This window comes from Dioszegia hungarica, assembly GCF_025882075.1.
Source record: "Dioszegia hungarica strain PDD-24b-2 chromosome Unknown MKK02contig_7, whole genome shotgun sequence".
Classification (NCBI taxonomy): Eukaryota; Fungi; Basidiomycota; class Tremellomycetes; order Tremellales; family Bulleribasidiaceae; genus Dioszegia; species Dioszegia hungarica.
The window spans coordinates 278,341-296,958 of record NW_026515769.1 but is presented as its reverse complement, the minus strand read 5'-3'; the positions used below and the strand labels follow the sequence as shown (position 1 = coordinate 296,958).

The 18,618-nt window shown below is 57.2% G+C and overlaps 7 protein-coding genes across 7 annotated transcripts; 5 read left to right on the top strand and 2 right to left on the bottom strand.

The window, feature by feature from the left end:
• Nucleotides 1-264: 264 nt before the first annotated feature.
• Nucleotides 265-606, bottom strand: MKK02DRAFT_43221 (uncharacterized protein; the record flags this gene model as incomplete). Its single annotated transcript, XM_053092326.1, has 3 exons — nt 265-318; nt 374-489; nt 546-606. 3 exons carry the CDS (start codon nt 604-606, stop codon nt 265-267), a joined length of 231 nt encoding a protein of 76 aa, XP_052947074.1.
• A 1,087-nt stretch (nt 607-1,693) lies between these two features.
• Nucleotides 1,694-3,754, top strand: MKK02DRAFT_36341 (major facilitator superfamily domain-containing protein; the record flags this gene model as incomplete). The annotated part of the gene is made up of 7 exons (XM_053089404.1): nt 1,694-2,000; nt 2,051-2,201; nt 2,251-2,268; nt 2,376-2,508; nt 2,558-2,665; nt 2,718-3,468; nt 3,516-3,754. 7 exons carry the CDS (start codon nt 1,694-1,696, stop codon nt 3,752-3,754), a joined length of 1,707 nt encoding a protein of 568 aa, XP_052947073.1.
• Nucleotides 3,755-4,345: 591 nt separating this feature from the next.
• Nucleotides 4,346-7,488, top strand: MKK02DRAFT_43219 (uncharacterized protein; the record flags this gene model as incomplete). The annotated part of the gene is made up of 4 exons (XM_053092325.1): nt 4,346-4,587; nt 4,638-6,729; nt 6,780-7,053; nt 7,106-7,488. 4 exons carry the CDS (start codon nt 4,346-4,348, stop codon nt 7,486-7,488), a joined length of 2,991 nt encoding a protein of 996 aa, XP_052947072.1.
• A 610-nt stretch (nt 7,489-8,098) lies between these two features.
• MKK02DRAFT_43218 (putative copper uptake transporter) lies at nt 8,099-9,110 on the top strand (the record flags this gene model as incomplete). Its single annotated transcript, XM_053092324.1, has 7 exons — nt 8,099-8,153; nt 8,320-8,391; nt 8,438-8,544; nt 8,631-8,710; nt 8,786-8,860; nt 8,930-8,956; nt 9,005-9,110. The coding sequence occupies 7 exons, from the start codon at nt 8,099-8,101 to the stop codon at nt 9,108-9,110; spliced, it is 522 nt and encodes a 173-aa protein (XP_052947071.1).
• A 712-nt stretch (nt 9,111-9,822) lies between these two features.
• MKK02DRAFT_23696 (FAD-linked oxidoreductase-like protein) lies at nt 9,823-11,819 on the top strand (the record flags this gene model as incomplete). Its single annotated transcript, XM_053086770.1, has 7 exons — nt 9,823-10,323; nt 10,395-10,717; nt 10,785-10,937; nt 10,987-11,163; nt 11,254-11,501; nt 11,551-11,624; nt 11,670-11,819. The coding sequence occupies 7 exons, from the start codon at nt 9,823-9,825 to the stop codon at nt 11,817-11,819; spliced, it is 1,626 nt and encodes a 541-aa protein (XP_052947070.1).
• Nucleotides 11,820-12,831: 1,012 nt separating this feature from the next.
• Nucleotides 12,832-14,556, top strand: MKK02DRAFT_36338 (cyclin-like protein; the record flags this gene model as incomplete). Its single annotated transcript, XM_053089403.1, has 6 exons — nt 12,832-12,843; nt 12,976-13,228; nt 13,273-13,741; nt 13,783-13,980; nt 14,026-14,314; nt 14,359-14,556. The coding sequence occupies 6 exons, from the start codon at nt 12,832-12,834 to the stop codon at nt 14,554-14,556; spliced, it is 1,419 nt and encodes a 472-aa protein (XP_052947069.1).
• A 2,399-nt stretch (nt 14,557-16,955) lies between these two features.
• MKK02DRAFT_23667 (isoprenoid biosynthesis-related protein) lies at nt 16,956-18,493 on the bottom strand (the record flags this gene model as incomplete). The annotated part of the gene is made up of 8 exons (XM_053086763.1): nt 16,956-17,243; nt 17,297-17,437; nt 17,500-17,572; nt 17,625-17,713; nt 17,766-17,888; nt 17,954-18,034; nt 18,106-18,243; nt 18,347-18,493. The coding sequence occupies 8 exons, from the start codon at nt 18,491-18,493 to the stop codon at nt 16,956-16,958; spliced, it is 1,080 nt and encodes a 359-aa protein (XP_052947068.1).
• Nucleotides 18,494-18,618: the final 125 nt, after the last annotated feature.

The following is an 18,618-nucleotide window of genomic DNA, read 5'->3' as shown; positions in this document are numbered from 1 at the left end:
GTCAGAGTCGAGGTGTTTCAGAGGATCAGTTGGGTGTCTCGGACGGTATCCACGGGCAGCGCAGGGGTCGAGTGACGAGTGAGCGGTGCATACGGCCTGGCTTAGTGGTCAGTACTCAGTAAGTAGATGAACCATTTGACAGCTGATTGCGAGAGGGGCACAGTGGATACTCGTATCGATCCTCATTGGTGGTATGGATTGATGGGTTTCCCGATTCACGGCTGTACAACTATGACCTTTCTTCTGCACGATACTTCATACTGCCTACTCGTCGCTCTCTACCTCGTTCAGCTCATGTGCCCGCTTGACGACATTGTTCTATAGCATCAGCACAATCCGTCTCTTTTCATGTGAAGAGGTACTCAGTACTCACCCCGCTTCGCTCAATGACGACCGCCGGATCCTCCTCCGTGCCCTTCTTCTTGATCTCATTCCCCTTCTTCGAAGTCACAGTCGCCTCGCCGGGTACCACCTCTGCCACCTTGCCAGCTACCCTATCAGCCCTAACCCGTCTCGTTCAACCGATGGCTCGCGGTCTGGCTCACATGGTTGCCCGCTTCCCCAGTTCCAAGACACCTCGTCCCCCTTCTTGAGTTCGTCTGCCATGTTGCTGGTGGTGAGGTGAAGCTGATAGTTGCTGTGCGTTGGTAATATCACCTGTAGATCTATTGTTGTGATCGTGTATGCTACAGCGATCAAGGTGGACCTCCCGGTTATCGATATCCGCTGCTGTCGATCTGTTTGCACCATGACGTCAATCTATGACGTAACGATAACCAACAAGGTTCAGGGTCTCGGATCTCGACCGTCGGAGAATCTTGAAACAGGGCCGAAGCTAGTAAATTTTGGGCCTCGGATTCTTGAAACACCTCGCAGAGTGGCAGAGCGCTCGCCCCCATTGTCAGTGGTCCTGGAAGTGTACATACAGCAACACCCTACTCTACAACGAAATGGAGCCCTCTCCAGCGTCAGAGATGTTACCGGACTTTTGGTTTGCTCTGCGTTGCAGCTCTCGATCAACAGGACAAGTTTAGCCCCCGCCCCCCGGGACACCTGAAACCCTTTTAACGCCGCATGCGGGTTTGTCGGAATCTGTGATGTCATGCCGGCGGGAAGGCTGTCCGGATTCCGCGACCAGCTGATTAAAATTTTTCCCGTCTCTCAGATGTTCAAGTCATGGGAGTCAGCTGCCAGCATGGATCGCCGAGCCACTCGCCGGTCCGTAAGCATCAACATGCGTTCCGCGCGGCATTTTATACGACGAGGGAGAGGGTGCATACGTCGATCCGCGCTCGAGCGACGGCGCTTGAGCGGATGCGGAGGACGAGCTGTGCAGTGGTTCCGGCGGAAAGTCGGTGTCGCCAAGGGGATCGGTTCCGGGGATGCAGATTTTCCTATTCCGAACTGCCGCAAGTGGCAATTATCTCGCGCAATTCGACCCGTTTGGGCCAAAACTGACCTCCACCGAGCCATGGTATTGGCTCTTTCCATCTGACAAACGCAAGGGGTTCCCCACAGCCATGCATGGATCCGGCATGCGGCCAGACCTTTTGGCCCAGCCAGCAGGCCGAGTGACAGATGAAGGATTCTGCCCCCGCGCCCTCTGGGTCTTGCGCCGTATAAGGCCCGTCTCAAAAGTTCGGGGCCACACATCCCCCCCTCTTCCGCCTCTCATCTTAACCCCCCATCTCTCATGCCGTCCCCTAACTCACCTACCTCCCGGTTCCACGAGCAAGGCGAGAAGACTACGATGAACGAGAAGTCTACTCTGCCTTCGCCGGAAGCACTGGCTCAGCACCCGGTTGTCGGTCCCGCCCCCGAGCTCCAGGCTACGACTGTGCTCGACGATGCCTCGTCTGAAGAGACCAAGGTCGACTACAACAACCAGGCGGCGGCCGAGGGCCTGGAGCCGGCCTTCCTCGCCAAGGTCCACATTCTGAACCACGCAATGAAGGAGATTGGGATGGGTCGATACCAGTACGAGCTGTTTTTCACTGCCGGTGAGTCTTGGCTCTAGCGAGAAAGGCACGAGAGCGAGGCTGAAGAGTAGGCTTCGGATGGTACGCCGACAACGTCTGGTTGCAGGCTGTGTCGATTCTCCAGCCTGCGCTCGCCCGCGAATTTGTCGCCTCCCCCTACGTCCGTCACTCCACCACTGCCCTCTACGCCGGTCTCATCGTCGGTGCCTTCTTCTTCGGAACGTGAGTATCGCCTGCTTCAGCTCAGACGTGCGAGAAACTGACTGTACAGATCATGTGATGTTGTTGGGTGAGTCCTTCTGCTAGATTTACCGCCGTGGCCAATTTCTCAATTCTTGCGCTAGCTGCTCCCTCATCCCTCCGCTGTCTGCCCGGGAGCCCGCTGATCTCCTCTAGCCGTCGTATTGCCTACAACTCGACATTGTTAATAGGAGGTGTATTCGGTCTTTTGGCAGGAGCTGCGCCCAACTTTGTCGTCTTCTGCGTCTTCATTGCCCTCGCCGGGATGGGTGTCGGTGGAAATTTGCCCGTGAGCTTCTCCTGAGTGGCTTTTTCAAGAACAAAAGCTGATACTGCAGGTCGACGGAACACTCTTCCTTGAATTCTTGCCAGGAAACAAGCAATGGCTATTAACACTTTTGAGTGTGTGGTGGGCTATCGGACAGGTTGTTGCATCCCTCGTTGCGGTAAGTAGCAGTGCGCCGCAGTTCTCAAACAATCTTTGGCTGATTTGCTCAGTGGGTCTTCCTCGCCAACTTCAGCTGCGCCGACCCGGCCCCCGGTACCTTCTGCTCCCGCGCATCCAACATGGGCTGGCGATACACCTACTTTACCCTCGGCGCGCACATGATTGTCCTCTGGGGCATCCGGTTCCTCGTCTTCCCGGTGTACGAGTCGCCCAAGTTCCTCGCTTCCATTGGAAAGGACGAGGAGGCCGTTATCGTCATCCACAAAATCGCCAAGCGGAACGGTACAACCTCCTCCCTCACCCTCGAGCACCTCAAGGCCGCCGCACGCCCGTACCTCCTCGCTGCTGGCGAGAACCCGGACAAGGTCGAGGTGAAATTCTCCACCATGGAGCTCATCAAGCACTCGGTGGACGATTTCCGCGGCAAGAACATCCGTAACCTGTTCTGCACCAAGCGTCTTGCTTGGTCAACGTCGCTCGTCATCCTCGTTTGGGCCCTTATCGGATTGGCGTACCCCCTCTTCTTCGCCTTCCTCGGTTCGTACCTCACTGCCAAGGTCGGCGCGACCGGCGGAAACCTCGACTCGACGTACGCGTCGTACACGTATCAGGCGGTGTGCGGTATCCCCGGATCCATCCTCGCTGCCGCGCTCGTCGAGTGGGGTCGGGGCGGACGCAAGTTCGCACTGAGTCTGTGCACGCTCGTGTCTGCCATCTTCATGTTTGGTCTCACGCAGGCCAAGACCGAGGCCCAGATCAACGCGTTGACGTGTATGGTCAGTTTCTGGTTGAACGCCATGTGTAAGTCCTCTCCTTTACGAATGCAGTGGCTGTCGCTGACAAAGTAGACGGTGTGCTTTTCGGATACTCGCCAGAGGTGTTCCCTACTCCCAGTCGAGGCACAGGTGATGCCCTCGCAGCCACCGCCAACCGTATCGCCGGTATCCTCGCTCCTATCATCGGTATTTACTCGGTGGCAGCCAAAACACCAGACGGACCCGTCTTCACCTCGGCCGCCATCTTCGTCGTGGCCGGTCTCGTCACTCTCGGGTTCCCGATCGAGACGGCTGGCCATGCCGCGCTGTAATGCAGTACAGTTCAACACTGGACTGTTGCAGCACCGCCGCGAGGGGGGAGTGAGGCGGAGGGGATCATGTAGCAATTATCTTGTGCATGGGGAATCTAGATCACATTTTAGGGAAAAGATCAATAAGATCATGCATCCGTCGAAACACTTCTCCGCTGCGGCGCTGCCATCCCACCTAGAGTATAGCTTTGTGTTCACCCTTGTCGAGCGAAGCAAGGTGAAAGCAATGCTGCTTAGGGGTACGCTACACGACGGCGACTCGACGGGCAGAAGCTGCCCGGCGAAAATCAAGCTTGGCCCGGCCGATGACCGAATCCGAGCGCCGAGCCGGTCAACTTGAGACACCATGTCTTGCTTTTCTACATCTATCATCCATATCAACCAAAAAGGGGAGCTGCCAGTCAGCCACAGCGACGGCATGCCAGTGGCAAGCCCAAATTTGTTCATATCCTTATAGCACCCGAAATCCTTTCATCTCCACCCAGCTCCTATCTCGAGGATCAAAACACGCGACAAATCTCAAGCCTTTCGTGCCCAACAGCGACCCCGCCAGCGCAAACTGCCAATCGCAGCTTTGGTCACTAGCCCATCATGGGCTGCTTCCCATGTGGTAAACTCGCGCCGGCGGTTTCCCACCTGAACGAATGTTATCCGCCGTCCAAACAGCTCGTAGCCGCCGGACCGGACTACAAGCCTCTTTCGCAGGACTTGAGCAAGCTTGTCTACTTTGCGGTCCACAAGCCAAGTCAGCTCGCTAAGATCGGGGAGGAGCTGGAGGGGCGGGTAGGAAAGGAGGCGAGGGGTAGTTCGGGCGGGTACGCCAAGTCTAGAGCGTGAGTACACGTGCGCTCTTGGGTCAGACCGACAAGGGGCTGATAGACAGGTCGCTTCTGATCTCCCTCGCTATCCTCAAATCCCTCATCACCGAATGCAAGCGCGACCTCAAGCTCTTCTCCCGGTCCGCCCTGCGGTGCATTGTCCTCTCGCTCGATGTCAAGGTGTATCAAAAAGGCGGGCCGGACCTCGAGGTCATTGGGCGCGCGGCGAGCTGCTTCACTGCCTTCGCGACGTACACGGACGGCGGACCAATAGGGGTGGACGACACCCTGACTCGGGACTACGTCTCCGCTCTGACCAAGTTCGGGCGGATGGCGGTCGACGACCATACGGACGTGGAGAGTGGAACGGAGAAGGTGGATACGGAGACGCAGAGGCGGATGCGCCTTATCGGCCTTGTATCGCTCAGCGGGGCGTCCGGGTCAGACGCGCTCTTCCTCTCGGACACGACCTTCGCACGTCAAATCGACATCATCGTCCCTGCCCTCTTGGCCAACCTCTTTGACGCGCCCATCGACGAGGTCAAGCTCGAGACTGCCAAGGTCCAAATGGCCGCCTCGCCCTCTCCGTACTCTTCGGACTTCTCGGCTCGGCGGCCGGTCAATGAACGTCGGGCACCCTCACTGCGCGCGCATATGCCAGGGGAGAAGGGACCGAGCGGGTCAGCCATCCTCGCTGTGGCGCTCAGGTCCCTCAAGGCCCTGGTGGGCCAGTGTCAGCTGAACCAGGCGTCTATCCTCCTCAGTTCGGTATTCGCCTACCTTGACAAGCGAGGGTGGACCGACGTCGAGCGGTGTTGCTGGCTCACGGAGCAACTCGCACACTTTACGTCGGTACAATATCGGTTCGGCGTCCCTACCCGGCTCGTCGAATTACTGGCGGACCTCCCGGACTCGACACCGTCGGTCAAGCGGTCCACGCTACTCGGAATGATCACTACCATCCTCACTTCGTCCGTCTCCCTTGTGGGCCTCGGCGTATCCGAACTCCTATCCAGCCTCCTCACACTCATCATCCGCCGTATCCGCCTGAACGAGCGCGATGCCCTCCTCCCCACACTCGTCCAGTACGTAGCGTCGCTCGGCGCACACATCTACTATGCGGACCAAACCAACGATATCGTCGAGGAGATATCGCAGCGGATTGCTGAGATTCCTGCCGCGGACAAGAGCCGGCCAGAGATACTGCGGGTACTGTTACATTGCATCTTGGGCGTACTGCGTGTGGTACACGCGGCGGACGACAGGGATGCGCAGAGGAACCCTCCAGCGCAGGTGGTCAGTGCGGATAAGGGCAAGGGACCACAGGTCGGGACACCGGAACAGGCACCGCAGCCGCTCGCGGCGTCAAGGCGGAATCCGGTCGCTCCGCAGGTATGGCAAGAGACATTGCCGCTCCTGTGCGAGTCGACTTATGCGGTGCGCGCTGTCTATGCCCGGGCGCTCTTACTGTTCCTTCAGCGCGAACTGCCAAGGGAGAATAGTACGAATCGGCCGGGACATCTTGCCGCCACGCGGTTCTCCAATGCCCTCCACGCGGCCATTTACACCCTCGCCATGTCTGCCTGCCTAGGGGCGGCTGCTCCAGCCGACGACAGCCCGGCGGCGTCGCACCCGGCCTCTCCGGTCCGCACGACCCACTCTCCCCTTCTTCCACCTACAGGCCGGGATTCGCCCCCCAAAGGCGACTCTTTCAATCTCACCGGACCCACACCATCGGACACCCCTCCCACCGGCGCTGCCAACGGCACGCACACCCCACCCAAAGCCCAATCCCAACCCCAGAAGCGTCGGACGTCCCGGCGCGTCTCACTCCCTCTCAATCGCCTCAATTCAAGCACCTCCACACCCCTCGTTTCGTTCGACAATGTCGCCACGCCACTCGACTTTGGGTATATCGTCAAGATCCTCAATGCGCTGCATGAGGCCATTCCGGGCGTGGCTTTGATGACGGGCGGGCCGATGTTGCTTGCGCTCGATGCGGAAGCGGCGACCGAGTTGGTCAGGCGGCAAGGGGACGGTAGGGGCGGAGCATGGGTATTGGAGCGAAAGAGAGGTGTGAGAGAGACGGTGGGGATCATGTGGAGGAATGTTGGGAGGTGGTTGAATATAAGTATGGTCGAGGAGTTGGCAGACAAGGTGAGTTGGGCAGTACCGACAGTAATCAGATTGTATAGCTGATCATTCAGACGCTGGCGGGACTACCTGAACCCAATGTAATTCCTCATCTTCCTGCGGTGGACGAAAGCGATATCCTACCTCCTCCCGATGAGCCATACTCTTTCCAGCAGCACATGATCGAGGGCGAATCATCCTCCGCTTCTAGGCCATTTGTGGATGCCGAAATCCTCGTCTCTGCGTTGGCTGGGAATGAGGGGGTGCAGAAGGCGACGGGGAGGGACGGGGCGGGGATCATGAGGCGATTCGGTGGTGGATGGACCGTTGAGTCTGCTCTGAGGGATTGTGAGTCGTCTCCAACATGCGAGACTTTCGGAGGAAAAAGCTGACGAACTAGCGGTCGAGCGATTCACATCCGACAATGTCACCTCACCGGTTGAAGCCCACTCTGATATCGCCTCGGCAGTCATGACAAATCCAAATGCGTCGTACCGGTCTATCCCACGCGGTTCGCATTCCATAGCTCGGCCTGTGGATATCACGGATCTCCGTGAAGCGTTAGGACAGGGTCAGGCCAGTGGGGGTGCGAGTTTCATTTCGACGATCGGGACGGGAGGGAGGAGTTTAATTAATGGGAATGGGAATGCGGAACATGGAGGAGGAGGGGCAGGGGCAGGGAGCGGGTTGAGATCGAAGGAGGATGTGAGAGAGGTTTTGAAGGATATCTTTAGGGACAAGAAGCGGGGCGGGGGTGCGGGGAAGACTGTGGTGGCTGCTTGATGTGCTACAAGGGGGAAATTGGGATCTGCTGGGATCTGGCAGGTCGGCAGGATGAGCGTATCTAGCAGGCCGAGGAGGGACAAGGTGAAGGAGAGGCTGAGTTTATAATGACCCGGTATTGTTGTTTCTAGCTATAGGCAGATCTAATGGGTATGAAATGCATGGTAAATGCTCGAGAGCCTTTCGCAATAGAGGCCAAAGGTACCGAAGCACCTGAAACGGCCTCAGGCACATCAGGCACAGCAGGCACCACCAGAAGGCCTCACGTCGCAAACAAGGTTCGAGATCTCCTCGGAAATGGCGCGGTCGAGAGCGCGCATTCCTCGTATTGTCCTTTGGCCTTTTGTCCAATCACTGACCAGTATTCGATATGGGCTAGTCAAAGGGGGCCGGGGGGGTGATGCCTTGACTACGGAGCTGCTGATGCTTGATGGGGGCTTGGGATATATAAGCTGGCCCCTCAAGGAAGAGGGCATACTCATTCCTTCTCATTATCATTGCACTGATATCTGATCGATTTATCACTCAATCTCACCAAGCTTGATCGCGCACCAGACCAAACGTCGATAGATCATTCCTCAACGTCCTTGCTCAAGTCAGACTCGCTAAGATGGACATGGGAGGTATGGACATGGGCGGCGCTGCGAGCGGGCCCGCTTGCAAGAGTAAGTGATAAAATGACCATGACTTTGCCCCTTCCGCCCCTTCTCTACACCTTTAAAATCGTCCCACGAGTCTTCTATCGGGTCTGATCACTGACCTACCCTACATCCTTACCTTATTATGCCCATCTCGCCAACCGCATCCACCCAAATTCAAGCTGACAGATAGTAAGCATGCTCTGGAACTGGAACACTGTCGACTCGTGCTTCCTAGCCTCATCATGGCACGTCCGCTCCAACGGTATGTTGGGGGATTTTCCGCGTGATTCGAGACTGATCTAACGAAGGCATGTTCGCGGGGAGCGTCATCGGTGTCTTTTTGCTTTGTATGATGATTGAGGGCGTGAGGCGGCTGGGGAGGGAGTATGATCGCAAGCTGGTCGCGCAGGCAAAGGTATGTCCAGCAGTTGCCACTCTTCCCTTCCCTTCTTGGCGCGTCACAAGCAGACAGGGAGCAAAGACAAGAGACTGATCCAGCAGCTGCGCGCGGGTATCACGCCCGTCAACTCTGTTGAATCGCCTACGAAGGGTATCCTCCCTCCCTGCCCCACAAGCTTTGTGTGAGTGTCCAAGTTGTCTCACCCCTCATCCCGGATCGCCCATATGGAGACCATGAACGTCAGCTGATCCCTCAGCCTCACCCCGTCCTGGCCTCAGCACCTCCTCCGAAGCTTAGTATACGGTACCCAGTTCAGCGCGGCGTTTATGGTGTAAGTACTTCTCCATTATCCCAGGGATCCCATCCTCTCCGATATCGCCCGAGTCAAGCTGACGGCTAGGATGTTACTCGGCATGTACTACAATGGGTAGGCCACTCTCAGAAAGTCCAGTGGAGGTATAAGCTGATCTATCAGATACATCCTCATCTTCGGAATCTTCCTCGGCCAGACGGCGGGGTATGTCGCCTTTGCGAGGGACACGGTGATGGGCCATGATAACGGTTCGGGCAACTGTTGCTAGGTCCTGTTTCAGTCAGAACTACCGAAAATCAGTTTGCTTTCAGTCCAGCGACTCTTCTGTGTAGATCGTCGTCTGCTATGTGCATGTATAGACTAAGAAGTCCCATCTGTACCACCATGGCGCTGCCCATGGCCCACAGCGCCAGCACCGCCAGCTGGCCCAGCATACCTCCGTCCTCGGGCATCGGCCTCGTCGTGTTATCGGCTGTTCCATCGGAGTTGTCCGTTTCGGCAGTGCCATAGGCGTTTTGGTCGTCGGCTCTGCCGTCTAGACCGTCCACATCTCCATATGGCATAGAGTCACTTGCCCGCTCCAGCTTGCCCGACGACGTCGATAGGCAGCCCCGATAGCCTAAGCTAAAGTCGAAATGTTTCAAGAGATACAAGGTGAACTTCGCTCTTCCTCTTTTCGCACCATATCTATCAATCCTCTGATCTCCCGCCACCGTCAACAACAACAAGGCACCTGACTATACTGACTCGCCAGACCCACCCACCCGTAGCGTAGCACAATGGTAGCTACCCGCTCCCTCCCTCGCTTACTCCCCCTCACCGCTCGCCGAGCCGTTCCCACCCTCCGCGCACCACACTCCCGCTCCGCCAGCTCCGCCTCCCCCCTCGGCGCAGGCCTCCCACCCCAGACCCGCTCATTCGCGCGCTGGGGTCTGATTCTTGCTCTGGGAGGGATCGGCCTCTCCCTCATCCCATCCACCATGCCCTCCCATCCCGAATCGGACGAGCTGGAGACCTCCCCCCGCGCAACATCCACCGCCTCCTCCCTCCGCTCCACCTCCACTCCCGCCCTCATCCGCTCCTACCTCGTCTACACAGCCTGCTCCTTCCCGCTCATCATCGACTCGGCCCCGGGCCTTCTGCATGCCTTCACGCACTCCGGGATCCCAGGTCTTAAGGGCCTCACAGAGTTCGTCGTGAGACATACATTCTTTGCGCAGTTTGTACCGGGCGAGACGGTCGAGGAATGTATTCCGCAAATGGAGGCGATGCGGCGCCGAAATGTAGGGGCGATGCTGAATTACTCGGCGGAGGCGGATCTGGATGCGGCAGGGGAGGGGGATAGCAGGGAGGCGGGCAAGGCGTTTGAGAAGAAGAGACTGGAGGAGGTTTATCGGGCTTTGGAGAGGGCAGGGGAATTTGAGGCGGGGATGGAGAAGAGAGGGGGGATGAGAGGGAGTACCTGCTTTGCTCTAAAGATCGTGAGTCACGCCTACTCCTCATATCTCTGCATAGACCCAGATCTACGTATAGATCCTCAGCTGACCCGCAGACCGGCCTCATCGACCCCGATATCCTCGCTCGAGCATCCACAACCCTCCTCCGCCTTCGCCCCCTCTCCCAGTCCTCATCCCCCTCTTCACCTCTCTCCGGCCCTCACCCGCCGGTCGCCTACCCCGGCACACCCCTCTCGTCCGATGCCCAGGTCATAGCGCGCGAAACGGGGGATACGCGGTATCTCCTCAGCCTGAAAGGCGGGGTGGAGGGGATGGGGATACTGGAGAGCGACGAGGGGTTGCAAGACGGCGATCTGGAGGAGCTGGGCGTACTCTGGGGGAAGTTGAGGGATTTGGGGGCGTTTGCGAAGAAGAAGGGGTGAGATCCCTTCCGCTTTACTTGCTGCATGGCGGATAGGCGATGGGGGTCGAGAGCTGACGCCCAGGGTCAAACTGATGATTGATGCCGAACATACCTGGTATCAGCCCGCTTTGGACGCGTATACCATACTTCTTGCGCAAGAGTACAACCGGCCGCCCAAGCGAGGTCTGCTGGGTCTGGGCGAGACAGAATCGCCCATCGATGGGCCGCTCGTCTTGTGAGTTCTTCATTTGCAGGTAGTGTGTGGGCTGGAGCTGACGAGATAGCGGGACATTCCAGTCATATCTGAATCGCCAGCCCGAGTACCTCCAAGCTGCCCTACACCACGCCGAGGAGAATGGGTATATACTGGGCGTGAAGCTCGTCAGGGGCGCGTACTTTGTGCAGGAGAGGAAGAAGTGGAAAGATGAGGGCAGGCCGGGTCCTGATCCGATCTGGGCAGAGTGAGTCTCCTCTACGAGACGCATCGTCCTACATGTCCAGCTGTCTACCGCGCGTAGCAGAGCGTAGAGACCCGCAGCTGACTCGCGTAGCAAAGAAGCCACCGACAAGGCATACGACGGCTCAGTCACCACCATCATCTCGACTCTCGCTCGCCAACTCCACTCTACGCACTCTGAGCGCGCCCTCAACGTCGTCTTCGGGACGCACAACCAGGAATCGTGCGATCTGATCGTGGAGCGCCTGAAGGCTGAGGGGCTGGCTGTACTCGGCGAAAAGAAGGGGAGTGTCCGGTTGAGAGAGGACGTGCAGGGAAAGGTGTTCGTAGCGCAGCTGTATGGTGAGTATTCTCTACCAGGCCCGGGCTTGCGTGGAGTGGAGCTGATCAGTAGGTATGAAGGACGATCTGACGGACCGGATGGCGGCGGCGTTCGAGTATGCACCTATTCCCTTTGCGCTCAAAGTGAGTTTCGCTCCGTTCCCTCTTCAGGCGGAGCTGATTGATCAGTACATTGCCTATGGCCAACTTGCGGAAGTCATGCCTTTCCTCGGAAGGAGGGCTATTGAGAACAAGGCGGTGATGAGTGGGGAGGGAGGCGCCGCGGCCGAGAGGTCGAGATTGAGCGGAGAGCTGTGGAGGCGGGTCTTCGGAGGATAGGGCCGAGCGCGGGGGTGTCATTCTTGGGAAGTGCTTGATCGGGGAACGCAGGGTGCCAAGGAGGGATATGGCTTGTTGTAGGAGTATATAGAGAAGCACTTTGACTGAGTATAATTGTGCGTATTGGTCAGCAGGTCAGAGCAGCGGTGGATGTCATCAATCGGTTTGCACCAGAGTCGACACGAAGACGCAAAGAGGAGTCCATGCTCCCGAACCATCCATCCAAGGACATATGGAATTTCCCTTGACTCCTCGACCAGCTGTCAGCTGTCCATGTCGCACGAGCGGGCTCATCCTCTGCATGCAGCTATCACCTCGGCCCCAACTTAACGGACGCGCTTGTTTTCTTTTGCCCCGCGTCGATGATGGTGCTGCCAAAACCTCCTTCCTCCCTCTTCCGATAGCGAATGTTTCAGGACGTTAACGAAGCGTGCATGTATGCGGAGTTGTTCCTCCCCTGACTTACTCTGTGCGCACCTTTTGTATGCCCATGACGCCGAACGGGTGTTCCAGTCGTGTCGCTGCGGTATAGTCCATGGGTAGAGACAAGAGGGAGCCCGTTGATTCCGCTTTGTCTTGTTGACTCTGGAGACTCCACTTTTGGCTGGTCTCGTCATCCCTTTGGGTTTGACTGAACTTCCAGCCACCAACAACTGTCTCGGTTTCTTCTATCTACATCCCTCTCTCACCCAAGACAATAGCTCCCCCTCCCTCCCTCCCATATCCTCCCAGCTTCTGTCGACGACAGCCCGCCCGCCCGCCCGCCCGCAACTCACCCTATACGCTCTTTTAGCTTTCGTCTCCGCCTTTCAACCTCCACTCCTCCCCCTCCCTTGACGACCAAGCAAACAGGCCGGTATCAACCAACCCAACCGACACTGACGCCTTCGGATCCAACTTCCGACCCCGGCTTGTTTTCGTTGGATCATATCTCCTCCACCTTCTACCGCTCATCGCTCTCTATACATCCCCTCCACAACACCTCCACCGCTCCACTAATAAATCAGTCAACATGGCTTCCAGGGTGAGCACCAATTCTTCCGATGACGTACAAAGAAGGGCCTATCGCTGACCTTGCTTCTTCTTCTTCAACCTACATCCAACCTCCACCTTCTACATCCTCTCCCTCTCGCTTCCCCTCCCCTCGATGAAACAGGCACCTACCACACGCCGAGCAGCGGCTTCGCGCCGAAACGACGAGAATGCCCTCCCTGCTCAGACCACCCAGGCGACAGGTGGACTTCGCAACAAGGCATCACTATCCAACCTCGGTCCGGCGGCCAAAGCGGCGGCACCCGCTGCGGGCGGCAAGAAGGCGGCGCCCGTCAAGGCTGGGGCGAAGCGGACTGCTCTCGGTGGCGTAGTAGGTAATGGGATCAAGGAGGAGGTTGAGGAGGAGAAGAAGGCCGGTAAGTCTCCATGCTTAACGTTGATGTATCGCGCTGATCTTCAGGCAAAGCAGTCAAGACGGAAGCTCGTGCACCACTCGGGAACCGCGCCAATGCCCAAGCTCGCCCAATCGCCCCTGTCCCCGCCCGTACCCGTGTCGTCCCCGCATCGATGGACCACCTCCTCCAATCCGCCGACGAGGTGTCCGAGATGGACATTGACCACCGGGTACAGCAAGACGCTGCGTCTGCTCGTGCAGCACACGACGAGGAGTTGCTCGATGACGAGGACCAGGACGGAGACGAGGAGGAAGAAGAGGACGAGGAGGACTGGTTGCGCATGTCGGACGAGGAGGTGATCCGGTGCAGGGAAGAGTTGGAGGCGGTCCAGTCGACATTCTACGACGAGGTCGATATGATGGACACGACGATGGTGGCCGAGTATGCGGATGAGATCTTTGGGCACATGGAGGAGATGGAAATCACTACCATGCCCAACCCTCGCTACATGGACTTCCAAACCGAGATTGAGTGGTGAGTCTTGGTCTTTTTCCAAGGGTAGAGCTGACGGTCAGGTCAATGCGCACAACCCTTATCGACTGGCTCCTCCAGGTCCACCTCCGATACCACATGCTCCCCGAGACCCTCTGGATCGCCGTCAACCTCGTAGACCGCTTCCTCTCCGTCCGAGTCGTGTCCCTCGTCAAGCTCCAACTGGTCGGTGTAACCGCCATGTTTATTGCCGCCAAGTACGAGGAGATCCTCGCGCCGAGGTAGGTCGTCCTTGTCTTCTGCTTGGGATCTGTACTGATGATCAGCGTCGAAGAATTCGTCTACATGACAGAGAACGGCTACACCAAGGACGAGATCCTCAAGGGCGAGCGCATCATCCTCCAGACCCTCGACTTTTCCGTCTCGCCATACTGCTCCCCGTACTCGTGGGTCCGCCGGATCTCCAAAGCGGACGACTATGACATCCAAACCCGCACGCTCTCCAAGTTCCTCATGGAGGTCACGCTCCTCGACCACCAGTTCCTCCGCGCCAAGCCGAGTATGATTGCTGCGGTCGGAATGTACCTCGCGAGGAAGATGCTCGGTGGTGACTGGGTAAGTCTCTCCTTAATCGAGCTCAAGGTCAAGCTGACAGACAGAACGACGCCTTCATCTTTTATTCCAACTTTACCGAATCGCAACTCCTCCCTGGTGCCATCAGGCTGTGCGAGCGCCTATGCGAGCAGGACTTTGAATCGGTATACGTTTACAAGAAGTATAGCAACAAGAAGTTCCTGCGGGCGAGCCAGTTTGCGAGGGAATGGGCACAGAGCAGCGCCGCGTCCGTCTTGGGGTGAGTCAAGCTCTTCAGATCCCAGCTTTGGACTCTGCGGTTTCGATCGGAATTCAAACTGACATACTAGATGTTAATCGATGGAGATACCTTGTCGTTGGACACTTGGCGTGTTGGCGTATTGGCGTTTGTGGGGAAGGCGGATATCTTGGGAATGAGCTTGAGTACCGAGGTTGGGGCTCGGTCTTGACAGCGCGGGCAGAGAGGCGGGGGCGGGGGCGAGGGCGAGGCGCGAGGGGAGACGAGGAACGCGGGGGGCTCAGCAAATTATTCTCATATCGGACAATCATTTATCTCTTTTCTACCTTACACCCTTCTTCTTCCCTCTTCTTCTTCTTCTTTACCTCTCTATTCTTTCTAGCCATAGCCCCTCTCTTTAGCTACCTACATACACTAGCTGGCCCGTGAAAGCATATCACATGTCTCATGTCTATAATGGATCTCACCCTTGTCTTTGTCTCGTCATCGTCTTCCTTTGAGACCGGCGGCGCTGAACAACTCGCACTCCGCGCGGATGCTTACCCAGTGCGTCCCAATCCATCTCTGATCGCACACTTTATACATTCTCCATCGTTACCACTCATCGACCATCCCGTCAACTTGAGCAGGATCAGACTACCACTCAGTTGAGCAGGCTGTCACCTTCAATAGAGTCGGATCAAATATCAGCTTCGTATTCGCCATCATGTTACCATCCTTCTCGCGCCTCAGGCCTGCATTCCTTCTTCCTGGCAGTGGTGGTGGTGGACGCGCTGGCTTCAGCAGCGGCGGACCAGGTGGGAGGCAAGGGGGAGGCGGAGGCGACGGTCGAGGACCTGTGCTCATCGCACTTGGCGGTATAATTATTGATCATCTGACGAACCGTCCCAGTCTGAACGCTGAGGAAGGGACTTTGATCGGCGGACGATGAGAGACATGCGACACGAGCGGAAGCGGACCGACGCAGCAATTTAGCTTTGACAGCGGCCGGAAAATTAAGGAGGAGGGCTGGGGTTCTCGTACCGACGGCGTACGTATACCGACGGCGGGCGGGTAAGACGTGGACTGAGGCTACGGTGGAGCTAGGGGCTGGCGTCATATGCGGGATATCCTATTGCGAGATCAGGGTCCCATGATGCTGGGGCGGCTGAGTGTTAGATAGCTTGAGAAGAAGTCAGCTAAGATGTAGCAATACCGGCCTCACTCGACAGTTGACACTCATCGTCCCAACTTGAAGGCTTTCCCAGTCAGTCGCATTGTGCAGGCTGCAATGTCGCTTGACGCTGGTTAGTGTCGTTACTATCTGCACATGGGCGAAGCTACGGTTATCAGTCGAGCAGACGTTACCTATCGCAGCTCCCACATACAGCTCGAAAATGGCTATGTACACCCAAGCTGGAGCGCTCTCAATCATCAAAGCGTGATCCCGTGCACTGTTGGAGCGCGTATCCGATGAGGAGCCTACTCCCTTTGTCCTCCGCTGCCCCGCTACGAGCGAACAGGTGAGCGTATCAGTTGCTGAAGCACGTATAGAGTTTTCCATGCCAAACGCGTATCCGCTCCTAACCCTCAAACGCCCCTCGGTGGATGAAAGGATCGGCGATATCAGCAACGCTCTCACCCGGGCGAACTGGTCATACATATAGCGTACGCCTCAATCCGATCGATCACGCCCTCTATCGCGTCAGTATCGTCAATCCCAAATCTCAGGAATCAGTACTCAGTACGCTCTCGAGTCTCGCGCCCTGATCAACCTCCCCGCCCATACCCGATCCCCAGCTCGTCCTTGATCCTCCAACTCACGCTTCACCATGCACCCCACTCTAAACATGGACTTCAACGCCCTCTCCCTTCCTCCCGACGCCTCGCGCCCTTCGTCCGCCGTCGCATCCCCCATCACACCGAGCTGCCCTGTCAACGGTCACAGAACTACTGCTCCGCCACCAACTCACGGCCACATCGCGCTATCGGCGGAGGAAGAGGCGCATGTGCTCTCCGAGCTGCTTGATCCGGCAGTACAGAAGGACAGGCGGGACATGTTGCTGGGCCTGCTGAATCCCAGGATGCGGGCGGCCGCGGCGGAGGTGGTGCGCCAGAACGACTGATCGTTCGGTCGACAAGGAAGCTTGATGTCGATAGGGGAAACGATAGTGTTGTAATTGTAGACGAGAAGATGTAAAGGTGCCGAGTCAGCGTGACCAGAGGTCTATCAGCCTCGCACGGCGCCCCGCTAGGTCTCAGTCAGTACTTATGCAGCCCGGTCGTATGCAGTCGGCAAGCGGTCAGTAGCTCCTCGGAAAATACTCGCGTAACCCGAACCCCCTCGGCTCGCCTTGTATGATCCTCCACCCCAGATGCATCTCCACTCCACCTGACCCCCTCCTCATCTCTCTAGCCATCTACCCCCTCTAACCCCCTACCCGCTCACTTACTCCGCTTATATATCTTCCCCAAAAAGCTCTCAAACACCTCCCGCTTCAACCCCGCTCCTTGTTCCTCCACCTTCCCAATCAGCCCTTGCAACTTCGAATACACCTCGGCCTCGTACGCCTCATACCGCTCCGGGATCGAGATGGGCGCCTCGGAAAACAGGGCCTTGACGCGTGCTTCGGATTCGGGGTTCTTGCGGCCATAGTTGTCGTCCAGGATTTGACGCTGGGCGGGGGTGGCGTATCGGAGAGCGGTGTTGATGTTCCAAGAGCACTTGTTGTCCTGGAGAGTCAGCTCTGAAGATCGAGGGGATGAGAGGCCTGAGGTGGACATACCAAGATGTCTGTACCGATCTTGCCGATATGTTCGGGCTTGCCGTAGCAGTCCAAATAGTCGTCCTGAACCTGGAAGTACTCGCCGAGGGGAATGAGGATGGAGAGGGCGAGGTCATAAGCGGCCTTATCAGTGATACCGACCTAGCGACAGATCAGCTGAGCTCTCAAACCGCACTAGGCGATCAAAGCGGCCGGAAGCTTACCACACGCATAGCAAGAGCAACGGGGAGGTAGAACGAGTAGAAGGCTGTCTTGTAGACGACAATAAGGTGGTGTCTGAACAGTCAGCTAAGCCTACACCACCTGGTATGAGAGCCGTCTAGCTTACTTTTCGAGGGAGAACTTGTTCAAGTCGACAGAGTCCTCTGGGGCGGTGATCAGGTCGATCAGCTGTCCAAGCTCAGTCTGGAAGGTGGTCTAGACAGTCAGCTGGGGTGGTCTATTCATCGACAGGGACGAGGTAGCTCACCTCTAAGAAAAGCTCGAGCAAATCGACATAGTAAGTCTGCTGCCTGAAGTGCTTCTTCAGCAGGTGGTAGATAGCAGCCTCGAGCATAAAGGCATCGTTGATGGCAATGTTGCCGACTCCAGGCTGCAATATCAGCCGCGACCCGTATCTTGAGCTGATCCACTCCAGAGCAGGATCAGGGGACATACCTGACGGTACCAACATGGCTGGCCTCGGCGAGTGACACTCTGGTCCATGATATCGTCTGCAACGAGGAAGTAAGCCTGGAGCTGCAGGCATCAGCTCGGACCCCTGAGTTGACAGAGTCCGATGAGGGCATCCCAGCCGACAAGACACGTACCAGCTCAACACACCATCCCAAGATCGCAGCCTTCAGATACTCCTCATCGCCAAGCTCCGAGCCCTTCAGGATCTCCACACTGTCCACGACGGAGAGACCACGGTTGAGCTTTCCACCGGGGGTATTGGCGTACAGGTTCTAGCATGTCAGCTTCGCTCTGGCCACCTCACCACATGGCACTTCTCATCAAGAAGGTAGCTGACGGCTTGCTCCTCTGCCTACAAGCATGGAAGAGACTCACCTTCTCATACCACTCGACAGCATCCTGGGGCATGCCCTCACCACGGATGTACCCGAGGAGCTCCTCGGCAATGACCGGGAAGACATCCTCGAAACGCTTTCTCCGGGCTGCCTTATCGACACTGGCCTTCTTGGTAGGTGCGGTCATGGCTCGCTGAGATGCTATAGGTGTGTAGAGAAGGAAGAGAGATGTAGAAGGTGTAGCTTTTGACTTTTATCGTTCGAGCCAGGAAGTTGGCCTGCCTGACCCAAAGACGCGTCCGAGCGGTGGGG